This window comes from Artemia sp. Qi Xiang Cuo, chromosome 3 (genome assembly GCF_049724085.1).
Source record: "Artemia sp. Qi Xiang Cuo chromosome 3, ASM4972408v1, whole genome shotgun sequence".
In the NCBI taxonomy this organism is placed as follows: Eukaryota; Metazoa; Arthropoda; class Branchiopoda; order Anostraca; family Artemiidae; genus Artemia; species Artemia sp. Qi Xiang Cuo.
Genome location: NC_142796.1, coordinates 42165077 through 42179550, shown reverse-complemented (window position 1 = coordinate 42179550; position 14474 = coordinate 42165077). Strand labels below are relative to the sequence as shown.

The following is a 14474-nucleotide window of genomic DNA, read 5'->3' as shown; positions in this document are numbered from 1 at the left end:
CATGCCGGACAAAAACCCGAACAAAAGAAAAACACTCGAAAAAAAATATAATATTTTCTTTTATTATCTTTTATTTCCTCGGACCCTAATATAACCCAACCCAAATACCAATAAATATCTTCTCTCGCCTTCCTCTCCCACTCCTCCAACAAAACAGCTTCTTTATGTGTGCAGTTGATAGTAAGTACGTACTAAAAGAAACATGTATATCATAAATACATATTTAGTAGTTAATCTGCATGGGGTAATGATATTTGTAAAACTTGGAAAGTAATAAATAGGTATATCTAAGAGAAAATTGCATTCAAACGTTGAAAGAGTCATAGGGGACAATAGCCAACTCTTATTTGTGAAAATTTCTACTCGTCCCTCCTTGTATGAGTTTGCCTCCTAGTATAAGTTAATTTCTTGTTAAAACAAACCTGTAAATAATAAATACATAGTTGGTAGTTAATCTGCATGTGGCAACGATATTCGCAAAACCTCGAAGGTGACAAATTTGGTCGTTAAATCCATTTATCAGCCTAATTCTGTACCTATCAGGTTGGTCATTGATGACAAAGCTGTGAAGGGTAAACCTAACGTCAAGGAGGCATTCACTTCCTTTCTCGCTAAAACTGGTGAGATTTTGCTTGAAAATATGTCATTTATATATTCGCTAATATTGCTTCTACTGTGTCCTCATTACGGTCTAACTATGACTTTAGACTTTGTATCGGGCCATCTTGCTCCACGTCGTTGTTTCTGAAGTCGGTATCAGACAGGAAAACTACTGACATTATTACTGGCTTTAAAAAACTTTAATCAGATCAAAATCAAGTCATTTATTTTAAACAAAATACACTCTCATTGGCAAGCCTAAGCATGGTATCTCTTAGTCAATCAATTAGTTATAAAATAAAACTAAAACAATTAAATGACGGTCATGACCAGAAGATTTGTCATCAAGCACAAAAGTTGGAGCACATTGTTAAAACAAACAAGTTACTTGTTAAAAACACGAGCAAAACTCGGCACAGAACTTCGAGGATAACTCTATGACCTGGAGCAAACTGGTGACAGTTTTGAAACTATCACAGTCTGCTTCTCTGGGAAGCCAGGATCTAAGAGGGATGGAGGGAGATGGGAGAAAGTTTCTATAGATGGGATGAAGGAGGATCGAGCCAAAGTTCAGGCACAGTTCCTCATGATTCACAAAAAGGGGCTCTTTTCAAATACTTAAAAAAAAGAGTAAGGCAACGGAGAACATCCGTAGATTACTCGTAGCGACTCTTCTGATTCCGTTCAGTCTTGTTACTGCCTTCTTTTGTTACAGCGAAATACCAAACAGGACATGCATATTCTAATAATGGGTGGATGAACATACAGAAAATTAATTTTAGTCTACCCTTTGGAACCAGGAATTTCTGTAGTTTCCAGCATTTGGGAGCACCTGTGAAGGCAGAGTACTATCAAGATGGAGGAAATCACTGGAGGGACAACTGAAAAGGAAAGAGAGGAGTGGCTTGTCACTGTCCTTGAATAGCCTTGAAACCTTTTTCTTCTAAATATTATAGATAAGTTGAATACAAAGAGAACGAACCGTGCTGCCACCTGGACCACGTCCAGGGTGATCGGCGGAAGCCAAGATTTAGCTGCGGATGATAGCGTTACTGCGTACGGGAAACCAACGATCTGACGACTTCAGACGATGATATGTAATCTCAGCAGCTAATGACGAATCCCATAGACGATGAGTGTGCTTTACCAAGAGAAATTCCTATTCTAACCCAGAAAACCCCGTGCAACATTGGTACCTTAAACGTACAGACTTTGGCAAGGCCTGGAAAACTGAGCTAATGTCCAAAGAACTTGAGAGGTACAGAGGAGACCTTATTGGCCTTTTAGAAACATAACAAGCTGGCACAGGAGGGCGACATCATACTCTCATACTCGTGAAAGACACGATGGCAAACAATGACAAAGCGTTGGCTATCTGCTGACAAGAAAAGCACGCACTCATAGCCGAAAAGTAAATTTCAGAGCGCCTAATGGTGATTCGTCTGCGAACGAATATACAAAACATCACAGTCATACAAGTGTTTGCAATCGACTCCTCTAGGATGGATGGGCAAGTTGACACTTTCTACTAAAATACTTTCTCTTTATAGTTATGGGTGACCTCAATAAAAATATAAGAGAAGCAACACAGCTTGAGCGTGATGTTTCAGGCAGATTCGGTTTTGGGAGACAAAACGCATCCGGCGAGCGTCTATTTTAGTTCTGCAGGGATAATGATTTCCCTGTTACGAACTTCATGCTCAAACATAGTCCCCAGCGTTTACCAAGTGAGGTAAAAGAGGTCATTCCCAGTCTCGAGAACAATAAAGCTCCAGGGCCTGATGGCATACCCTGTGGTGGCACAGTGTATTGGTGCTCTGCTAGGCAATACGAGGCGCAGGGATCGATCCCCGCAGCGGCAAGGTTTGGCGACAGGCTTGCTTGTCCCTGTAAAAAACCAGCAACTGAAACATCGATTTGACGCTCTAGGCACCGGAAATGGCCCTGGAGCAAGTTATTCTTTATCCTTTTCTTTTTACCCCCGATGGTACAAAGTCTGACTGTACAAATTCAAGAGCCAATCAAAAGCTTTGACATTAAATTTAAAACTATACAAGATATGGAAATTATCACTTCCTATCCAAGAGGTTCACACATTGGAGGACTATCTAACACTAACCTAATTCACTAAGGTGTTTTGTACTATTTTTCAAATATGGAAAAAACCAATCAACATCAAAATTACATACCTGTATTGTTTCATAAGATCAAATTTTTCCCAAGGTTTCTCATGTCTAGCAGCCTGCATAAGCATTTTCTCAGTGATATGTGAGTTGACATCTTTTACTCCCATAAGGTTTGCTCGCTCCCATCTTGCATACCAAGGTCTAGGCTTCAATTCAACCTAGGTGAAATAACTACGTAAATAACTTCATATTATATACTTTTCTCCACTCATACAAATTCCTCGTCAATACAGCTCATCTGGACTGTTACTGAGAAATTATTATAGATTACTATTTTGAAAGGGGATTCGCTTAAAAGAAGAAGAAGAAAATTGTAAATTTGTAACTAGAATTGACAAACATTATGCAACTTCAGTCCCTTAAACCGGGAGCTCTTGGTCTAAACACCTCCTGCACAACAAATTTCTGGGTCAATCCATGTGCATAAGGTTATGTTGAAAATGCAGTTATGTACGCACAATAATAATGATTGTTGTTTTCATAGCTTTAGAAGACGGCAGGAAATACTCAAGGAGGGGGGGATGGAGGCCTCGGTAGAAAAGAACTAGTGATACCCTAAACCCCATCTCCGCATGCATTTTTTTTTTATTTGAAAAAAAAAATCAGCAGAGCTTCTTAGAGGGTAAGGTATTCCTAATGTGTTCTGTCAGGAGGTATGATTGGATTCATGGCTAAGATATCAATTGAGCATAGAAGTTCTTACCAGCAAAATCATATTATAAATATATTATAATATGATAGTTATAATTGCGACCAGACGTGGCTGAAACATAAGAAAAAATCTACTGATCAATAAAACACCTAAAGATCTAAAGTTATATTTTTTAGTTTTAGCTTCTAGTTTTTTTTTAAGCTGAAGACACATTGTTATATACGAGCGAAATATTCGTTGGAATTTTTGTTGTTTCTCTTCGCTTTCATTTACTGGTCATAGACCCGTTTGTCGTCTTTATATTCATTTCTTTGTTTTTGTCTACTGATGAATACAATGTGCATCTACAATGAGTATTCTGTAGCATTCACTGCTTGAAGTGATAAGTACGCTTTCCCTAATTTAGGCCTTTCAACACGTTTTCAATTTTATCCTAGAAAAAAAAATAGAGAAAAAGTGAAAGAAGTAAATGAATCCAAAAGTCAAATGGAAGAACAGTTAGAAACTTTGGCTGATGATAAATGGATAAGAACGGTTTGGTTTGACTAATAGGGACAACAACAATTGATTATCTCATAATTGTATAATTAGCAAAATAAAAGTCGAACTACTTGAAACTGCAGATGGATCCGTCTCAATAATTATATCCTGCCACCTACTACATCAAAGTTAAAAATGTTCTTCTCCATTAACAACTAGACATATTGAAGTCGCAAATAATTGTTACCAATTTAAGTTTTGAGTCTTCTTTTTGTTAAGAGCTAAATTCGTTATATTTAGTCATGGGATGCACGAAACATTTAGGCCTTTCTCTTTTTAGCATCCAACTCATTCTGTTTGCTCATTTTTCACTCACTATTTCACACTAGCTGACTCGAAGGGGTCAATTTTCCAAAATAATATAAATATCAATCTATACAGCTTTACTTCTGTTTGTTTGGTCACTGCCAAACTTAGCAGGCTTCTGGCACGTATGGACACGCTACCTACTTCTTAAGGTTTACTGTAGGTCCCATCTTTACTGTTTTGATCATGTGGGAAGCTTGCAGAAGAAAAGCAGATGATTAGAGATTTCGTTACCAGTCAGTCAAAACTGGCATGTATGTGCTTGAGGGGGCATACCATTGCTGTTAGGTATTTGAGACACATGAGTGTGCTTGTTAAACACTCTGGCATTAGCTCTGATTCTGTAGCAGGAATTACTTTTATCCTCGCTAGTGAAAAGGGCTATTTAACTGGTCAATTGGGGCCAGATATTCTTACAAAGAGGATGTCTTGAATAAAGCTTGATCTTCCACTGGACGGTGTGGCACGAATCATCCTTTCCCTGCTTCATCCGCTCTGGTGTCTCAAAGTTCCCATGACACTAGGCGTATTCGGAAAGGTCGAGTTCAGGTTTGCTATGAGTGATAGTGCAGATTTTGAGTCTGGGAATACGGCATAGCTGTTTACTACCAATGTATTACTTAGTTGGGTTCAAGTACGAGGTTGAAGTTCAGGTACATAATTTTTGAACTACTATATTTGTCATAAATACAAATAATACAGAAAAAAGAAGAAAATTTGCTTAAGGATTATTTAATTTAAAGGTCAATCAAATAAAATTTGGCTTTTTATGTAATATGCACGAGTATTTTGTAGATACAAACATAACATGAAAGATTTTTTTTTATTGATATCCTTTGAATGGAATTTTCAGGTTACTTTTTTTCTTTTTTTTGGTTTAAGTCATTTGACATAGCTAGGAGAAATCGAGTTAAAAAATTCTTTAGTTAAGTTTCACCAAATTTTCATATACAAAACATATGAGCAACTGCTACCATATGTTGTGCATCTGTGTTCTTGTACCTTTGACTAGAATGAGCATATTTCGTCCTGGTGTTTTTGGGAACTGATGTCCCTTATTCAGCTCTGAACACTAGTAATGGGATGATATCGACATTTTCCCAATTCTGCTGTTTTGATTCCACTTCGTAGTCAGTACCGACATGATACCCAATTCTCAAGACCTAAACCTGCGACTCCCATAAACATGAGCTTTGTTGTTCCCGTGTGACCAACATAACCGTTTTTTCTCTATGAGCTAAGATATTCAATAGTGGGCACACTAGAGAATCTGTATCTCTACCATTACTCGAATAAATGAAAACGTTTAAGAAAAGCTTTGTAGATCAAAGTGAAGGAAGATAGTGAAATCTGAAACGAACAGAGATAGTAACAAAATAAGTCAAAAAACAACAAGGAGAAATTATGATTGGATAAATGAAACCTAAAACAAACAAAAATTAAAATTAGCTCAAAATCGAAACACCAAGAAATCACCTTACATAACTGTTGGGTGACATCTCAGCATTTAGCCTTTAGGAAGTTATCAGTTCAACTTATATTTATTGAAAGACCCTTCGTTTTAAGTTTTGCCAATTTTTAATTTATATTCATTTTGGTTAATTATTTTTTTTGTATTGATATTTGTCGATTTATTCATTAAAATAAATTTCGGTTTGTCTTCTAAGCATGACTTACTGCTTGCTTGTATTTGCTGGTTTCAAGTTTCAATTGCTCTTTGCTTTTCTTGGGGATATTCTTTTTAAATGTTTTTGAATTTTCTATTTGTTTTTAATATACATTTAATAATCCTTAAAAATAATGTTTTTTGAATTACTGTCTGTTTTTTAATATTCATACCTTTATCTTGTGCTAATTATTGTAATATTTGAGATTTCTTCTTTGGAAACTTACTTCGCTTAAGAACTAAGATGTTGGATTGTAATTAAAATTTCATAATTTTGTATATGCGATTGAAGTGAAAATAATAAATTTATGGATAGGAATTGTTTATATAAATATAAAAAATAACTATAAAGGTGAAATAACTGAATAAGAAAACTAGTAAGTGGTCAGAAATCACAATAATGTTTTGAGGTGCCTGTCTTGAGTTTCAATAGGTTTGGAACAACTGGACTACAGACTATACAACTACTCTGTTGAAAGTCAAACAGTATTTCTGAATGTGTTTTGGTTTTGTACATCTATACTGGTATATTAGCTCAGATTTGTAATCGGCACCTTCAGAAATCCTCAGATACCAACTTTTGTGAAAATCAAACACTGTTTCTGAAATATTTACGCAATAAGTATAGACTTTGCGGTTCTCTATTACAACATTAGCCTCAGATTTGTTATCGATAACCAGTTAAATCGTTATTTACGAGCTTTGGAGAAAATCAAACGTTATTTGTGAAATGAGCATTCAATTCAGGACAATAGTCTCGACCAAAGGGGGCGAGAAACCCACCTTCGGGTCAGTGACCGAAAGGGCTCAAAGATTAAATTTACTCTGGGTGGGGCTTCACCTCAGGGCATCACATTCTATTGATCATAAGTCTTTTGATGAGAATATGTTAAGCTTCACTTTAAAGGTACTATTTTTCTTATATTTTATTATTGCCCCTGGGACTATATGTATCCTTTCGCCCCTGGAGGCACTTTTTTATACCCCCTAATTGTTCTGATTTAAATGTTAAGCAATTTTGATCAGATACCATATGGGGCAGATGGGTTGTTGAAAGGGCGTGAGGTTGGCTTTTGATTGTTTTTAGCCCTAAAAGGTGTGTTAGAACTATTAATATGCAATCCAATGAACTCTAGCCAGTTTCCACCACCATCTGTTCTAGATGAAAAAAAAAACGACATGAAATGAGAAAATATTGAAGACTCATCACTCTTTGTCAACAGTGCTTAAGTTGGCTATGGTAATCCAAACTAGTTTTATTGACAAAAAAAAATGCTTAGTGCTGGGTCGTAGTTGATGAATTCAGTAACATGTTACTTATCAAAGTTACAGTTTACTCAGACACGTCTTTTATATTTAGATCAACATAATGTTTTTCAGTTAATGAATATTACTCAGTAAAAAATACTAAGCAACCAGATCTATTATGTTAATTTTTTTCATTGCTAAATATTTTTAATAACTTTATTTTTCTGCTGAAACATTTTTGAGTATTGATTTTGTTACTATAATGATTTGTTAATACCATAATTGTTTAAAGGACAATTGTAGCATTGTGATAAGGAGCATTTATGGGCAAGTCTAATCCAAAATAATCTCCTATTCACTATAAAGAAAAAGGAAATTAAGATGTACTGCATATGTTTTTGACCCCCTTCCTTTTAAATGCAAATATAAATGCGTGCAGCTGACAGAAAAATAGTAAACAGTACAGATCTTTTGCAGAAAAAAAGAAAAAAGTAAAAAGAAAAAAAAATTGCTCGAAGGATAAAGTTGTAGTTTTTCAGTTACGTTTTCAAATGTTACTATATGCGTGTATATGTTTGTATGAATATATATATATATATATATATATATATATATATATATATATATATATATATATATATATATATATATATATATATATATATATATATATATATATATATATATATATATATATATATATATATATATATATATATATATATATATATATATATATATATATATACATATATCTATATATTTATGATTTACGAGTACCTCCATAGGAGCCACGGATCAAGGGGGGACCTTGTTCCTGGGGTACCCTCACCCGGGGCCATAAATACAGGTGGAGGATGGGCCCTCAAATGTACACAACCGGGCCCACCGATGTGTGCACACGCCTTGTGTGTTACAAACCTTCTCCCAGTAATGGGTTAAATTGTATGATGACGCAGAACACCATTGCGGGAGGATCCTCTATTGGAGGATAACTGCGGCAGAGCATAAGATCCAGATTTATGGACAACGGCCTCTGCAAAGGGCAGTCTCGACCCTTTCCAGGTACCTGCAGGACCAGGGGACCTTGCGGTCAACTTTATCCTCACTTGAAGAGTGGCACCACTCGAGGAAATTTATACCCTAGTTAACGACACAGCATTCGCACGGGATTCTGATTAATGGATAATTCTTCTGGGCTTGGCTCATGATGAATAAGGAAGCTGCTAAGTCTTGTTTAGACTGGGAAGGTATTAATAATAGAATAGTAATCGCTCATTTTATGACTAAAAGTTCAGGGTATCAGTTATAGTAGTATATGCTCCTATTGAACCGACTGACGGAGATACTAGTGACTCAGTTGAATTTTAATTACAGTTATAGGAGCAAATAGACAGGGTCCCAGGAAGGTAGAAATAGGGATAAACGGTATCCTAGCCTAGGTAAATTTGGTGTAGGAAAAGAAAACAGTAATGGCTACATACTGCTGCAATTTTGTAGGTATAACAATCTAGGTATAACAATCTAGGTATAATTAATACGGTGTTTGGTCATACAATGGCTCATAAGTTAACATGGTATTCACGTGATGGTGAGACAGCAAACTTTATTGATTATATTACTGTAAACCAAAGACTGGCAGGATCAAAAGAATATACTAGGACATATAGGAGTGCTTTTATTGATGTTAAAAGTAAAGATCATCATCTAGTAGTGTCTAGGGTTAATTTAAAGCAGAAATTTCGGAAGGGTAACTACCTCCCGGGAAGTTATGATGTTGGTAGACTCCAAGATAAGAATTTGAGAGAAACTTACCAGGAGCAGTTAGATACTAAACCCGACAGTTAAATTTTGATAATGTGGAAGATGGATGGAATAATTTTAGGAAAACAACTTGTGAAATTGCTGATAGTGTCTTAGGGAAGAAAGTTAGGAGTGCAGCTAGGAATATTAGTGAAAAAGCTTTATGTTTAATGGACAGAAGAAAGGACTTGTACAAGAAGTATCTGAGTGATAGATCATATGAAAACAAAAGGAATGTAAAGAAAGTGGAAAAAACATTAAAATATGAGCTAAGGAGGTGTGAAGTGGAGGCCATAGATAAAATTGCCGAAGAACTGGAAGATGCACCGAGACAGCATAAAAGTAAAATATTGTACTGGCATGTCAATAAATTGAGAGGGAGTAGTCACTCCGGACTTGTCCCAGTTAAAGATAGGAATGGGGCCACAATTAGTGATAAGGAAAGAGTTAAAGAGAGCTGGGCAGAACATTTTGAGACTGTGCTAAACCAATATACAGTTGCAAGAAATGATATGGAGGAAAATGAAAAAGTTTGTGATACATTGGATGTGAACTAAGTTTTGTTTTGTGAGGAAGAATTAGCGACAGTACTAAAAGGATTAAAAAATAATAAGGCTCCAGATGCTGAGAGTGTGGTAAATGAGTTTCTTAAATATGGTGGCTCTGAGGTTAGAAATACGTTACTGAAGTTGTGAATATGTGATTTTTGAAAAAAGGGAAGTACCTAACGATTTTAGGAAAACTTTAATTAAACCACTGTATAAGAAAGGTGATAAGAATGAATGTGGTAATTATTGAGGCATTAGTCTGGTCTCTGTAGGTAGCAAATTACTTAGTAATATGCTACTTTTAGACTGAGAGATGCTGTAGACAAAGTTATACGAGAAGAACAGTGCGGTTTTGGAAAAGGTAGAGGATGTGTCGACCAAGTTCTTACTCTTGGGTTAATAATGAAGAAGTGCCTGAGTTATCAAACACCTTTGGTCTCAGTTTTAGTGATTATGAGCAAGTGTTCGATTCTATTGATAGAAGTTTTTAGCAAAGATCTTATCCTTGTAAGGTATACCAGACAAACACATTAAAGTGATTAGTGCTATGTACGAGAATAACACTGCTGTGGTTAAGGTACGAAATGAGGTTAGCAACTGGTTTCGTATTAAATCAGGAGTTCAGCAGGGTTGTGTTCTACCGCCCTTTATATGGATCATCTTGATGTACTTTGTCTTAAGGAGCAGAGGAAAGACAATCGGAAAATACGGACTCAAATGGAGAGAAAAAACTCCTGGACTTGGTTTATGCAGATGATTTAAGAATCTTAGATGAATATTTGAGCGAAATGAATGCACGTTTAGAGGTTTCCCGATTTCAGGGTGCTAGAACAGGTTTAAAAGTTAATGTTAAGAAGACTAAGTAGCTAAGGCTAGGAATAAGTGAAGATGAAAAGGTGACATTGGGTAACGAAAAGACGAATTAAGTGGGTACCTTTACTAACTTAGGTAGTATTATTGGCAAAGACGGTGGGAGCAGTGAAGATGCTAAACGTAAAATACCCAAGGATCAGGGTGTTTTTTTACAGTTAAAAAGAGTTTGGAAGAATAGCAAAATAAGTCCACAAACTAAGATTAGAAGTTAGGAAGCTACAATGAAGAAAGTAGTCAAATATGGCTCGGAAGCATGGGCGCTCCGAAAAGCGGATGACAATTTGCTAGATGTATTCCAGAAAAATTGCCAACGGATTGTATTGGGTACCTGACTGACTGGCCGTATTTCGAACAGTAAGCTATACGAAAAGTGTGGTTCTATTCTGCTTTCTAAGGATATAATGAGAAAAAGGTTGAGATGGCTACGGCAAGTTCTGTGTATGAAGGATGACAGATTGCCAAAGATTGTCCTTTTCGGCCAACTGTCTAGGGATAAACATAAAATAGGTCGTCTGCGGTTGGGGATAGGAGAATGTCATAAAGAAAGATTTAAACAAAATGGGAACTTCCTGGGAGGGTGTAAAGAGGGAACTAAACTAAACTTCTCTAAACTTCTTTCTAAGATGCCCTATCTCTATCATTTTTATTCTATAGTTCCTGGAAAAAAGTTTATTATCCACATTTCTTAAACTTTCCATCACTTTTACCTTTTAATCTGGTCTTTTCATTTTCGAAGCACCCCATCTCTAGATTTTTTGTATAATTGCATATAATGCATATTCCAGCGAAACACCATTTTCTAACTTGCGAGGTATTTCGGAACGGCAACTATGTATTCTACAAGTATATGGACAGATCAAGGGGGAGACACTTCAAGAAAAAAAACCTCCTAAGATGTGTACACCTGTATAAATGAATTACTCTCTTTCTGACCAAATTTCCAAAAAGATTCCTGCTGGAATGAGTGAAACAGAAAGAGCCTACATACATCCTAAAACTTGTGGGTTGGAACCAAGGAGTACCAAGAGACCCATTTATCATGGAGCTGTTCCCAGCACCCATTGTAACTGACAAGGTAGATGGATCGCGTTATTCTCTGACCAAAACCATCTGTAATAAATAGCCATTTTCTAAAAAGATATATTTAAGAAAGAGAGAGAGAGAGCGAGAGAGAGAGAGCGAGAGAGAGAGAGAGAGAGAGAGAGAGAGAGAGAGAGAGAGAGAGAGAGAGAGAGAGAGAGAGAGAGAGAAAGAGAGACAAAGAAAGAAAGAGAGGAAGAAACATAAAAAAAGAAAATATATACATACATTAGAATAACACGAGTACTAACCTGTTGAGGGTTGATAGGAATAGGTGCCCCCTCTATCCTTGGTTCTGGTTCCATATCAAAAGAAAATGTAGAATATTGTGGAAGTGCGTCTCTTAGATAATATAACGTACTGTCAAGCCGTTTCTCAAGCCTTAGGACTTCGATACGTTTTAGTAACGGATTATATAGTTCGTATTTGATTTCAACACCTATAAGAACAATACATATTGTAAAATAGTTAGTACAAGAAAAAGGTTGATGGCTTTGCACCTTAAAATTCTTAGTTGTGAATTCAAATTGTCAAAATCACATTTTCATGCTTCCCAACCGGTATGTACTTGATTCTTCTACTGGGAGGGGGGGGGAGAAGGAATAAAATAAATATAAACAAAATAACTTCATTAATAATAAAAAATAGGCGATAAATCTCATATTATATAGGGTTGCTTACTTGACAAAAACAAAGACAAATTTTATGGAAAATATACAGTCAGATGGGATACTTCACAAAACTCCGAAGGTTACTCATATGTATCTCTTCCCATCTGCGTACATACCTTCTTAAAAATGTGTTTATTTAGAGTCTAGTCCACACACTTGGATTATAAAATCCCCCAGCCTTCTCTACCCGGAGCATGTGCCGACAGAAAATTTGGTAAATTATGACTGTGCAGTGAAATTCCATCAATGAAAATCTAGAAAAGCTATAGGTAAATCTCTGAATAGGTCTGAGATATTACCCGTTTTCATTAGTTTTCCTTACTCTTTCATCTAACCTACAATATAAGATGGTCAGGATACTACTAGTGGATGATGATTTCCCTTTTCCCCTTCTCTCTCATTTTAGTAGCTGGATTGGGTGGGCACCACTATTGCGCAGTCCGTCGCTAGTTCTTTACCTAGTATAGACCTAAAGTTTTATGCAACTGGCAAACGTTTGCTTGACAAAAATCAGCAGATGGCTTAGATGAAATAACCTCTTGAAGAAGACATTTCAATCCCGTTCCTTAATTAATGTGAACAGAGCAAGGTGTGTTCCTGCTTAGAGACTTTCGGTAAAGCACGATTAATATTAAATTCAAATCTTTGTAGCAAACATTGTAACATGGTAAACATAATAGTAAAGGCAAAGATCTATTAAAATCAATAAAATAACGAAAGCTAATGATTCATTCACATACATGGAATTTTTACTACACTTGAGGTACGAATGAAAAATAGTTCAGTAAGACAACAATAGAATTGATATATATGAAGGCACAGCCACTCAAGTCTTTTTTTGTACAAGCATAAAGATGGAAAGGCAAAGAGTTAAAATGAGACTCCTGAAAGTATGAACACTTTATAGGATGTTAATAAAGATATAACTGCTATTTTCTTTAAGGAGTATTGTTGTTTTTTACTTTTTAATACGAAAATTCATATTGTTCTTCCAGGTACAAATTGTGACACGCGTATGTTCAAAATCTCTCGTAGAATTTTTTTTTCAAATGTGGATACATGGCGATTTGCATCGATGTTATGATACCTGATGAACTTAAAAAGGAACTATCCACACGCAATAAAATAATGAATTCTTTTTGTAGCCCCCTTGAAGTCCTGGAATGGATTCAGCAAAATTGGGATCTTAAATAATCAATCATTTCAGCTGAAGCTTTTTTTTCTACCTTCGTTTTTAAAACTGGACAGCCCTCTCACCCCACTGGAATTTCAAATATACTTTATTTTGTATCTTGATAAAAGATACCTTTAGAATTTGCATCATTCGGATCCTTTTTGCCAAAATATCACTTCAGCAAAATAGCTAACTTAGTTCAAGTGTTTCTACTTATAATGATTTCAAATGTAAAATAAATATCAAAATGATACCCTGACATAACTTTCACTAGTTCATTCATGTACTTCATGTCGAAGCTTCTTATTTCAGCTAGGTAAAGGAGATACAGGAGGCCGTAGGATAAAAATATTTCTTTCCACCTCTTTGGCGGGGAGCCTCTGAGACCAGAACCGTGAATTTGCTCATCGAAGGCTAACTCCGGGAGACAACTGCCATTCATTTGTTGTATGGGGCCCAGCCATCTAAGATGTTGCGGTTTTGTTTTATCCAGTATTGCATATTTGCTTTCAAATTGTGCAGAAGTTTAGAGTTGAAGACTCTATCGTGGTAGGTGATATCAGCGATGTGTCGTAGGGATTTCGTTTCAAAGGGAACTAAGCGACATCGACCGCCTGTTTTAAGCGCCCATGACTCACAGTCATAGATGGTGATAGGAATAATGAAGGGTTAAAAAAGTCTCATCTCAAGAGCAGTTACTGTAAGAAACTCAAGAGCAGTTACCAAGAGCAGTTACCTCCAGATGTGTATCAAGCCTCTACAACCGAAATTCGTAAGTGACTAGCGTCCCTTGAAGAATGGATTGGTTATAACCAGAGGAAGGTGAAATCTTCTACCCACTCAATGACATCCCCGATAAGCCTAGGGCTGAGATTTAGCTGTGAATAGGACTTGCGTGAGCAGTAACTGGCTTTCATTTATGAGGTATTAAAGGAACTTGGCAATTAGGTCAACAACATCGGCATATGCTAGAGTATCTATCAATGCTCCTTTTACTCGTACTTTGTACTTGTGGCAAGAATCAAGCCCAGCATCGAGGATCTTCGAGAATTGTCAGGACTATGAAGTGTGGTCTGCTGCCAGCTGCTCTGCAAGTTGAAGCCAATGGTTTTCCATTTGTTTTAAAA

General features: G+C 36.2%; 1 protein-coding gene across 1 annotated transcript in view; it reads right to left on the bottom strand.

Annotated features, from left to right (window-relative positions):
- Positions 1-1918: 1918 nt before the first annotated feature.
- Positions 1919-14474, bottom strand: part of LOC148954110 (large ribosomal subunit protein bL19m-like) — a 52644-nt gene continuing 40088 nt past the window's right edge. Inside the window, exons 4-6 of the mRNA XM_089086155.1 lie at positions 11754-11941; positions 2790-2944; positions 1919-2042 (exon numbers count right to left, since the gene is read on the bottom strand). Of these exons, the coding sequence (XP_088942281.1) occupies positions 1919-2042; positions 2790-2944; positions 11754-11941 (467 nt within the window). The remainder of the gene's footprint in view (positions 2043-2789; positions 2945-11753; positions 11942-14474) is intronic.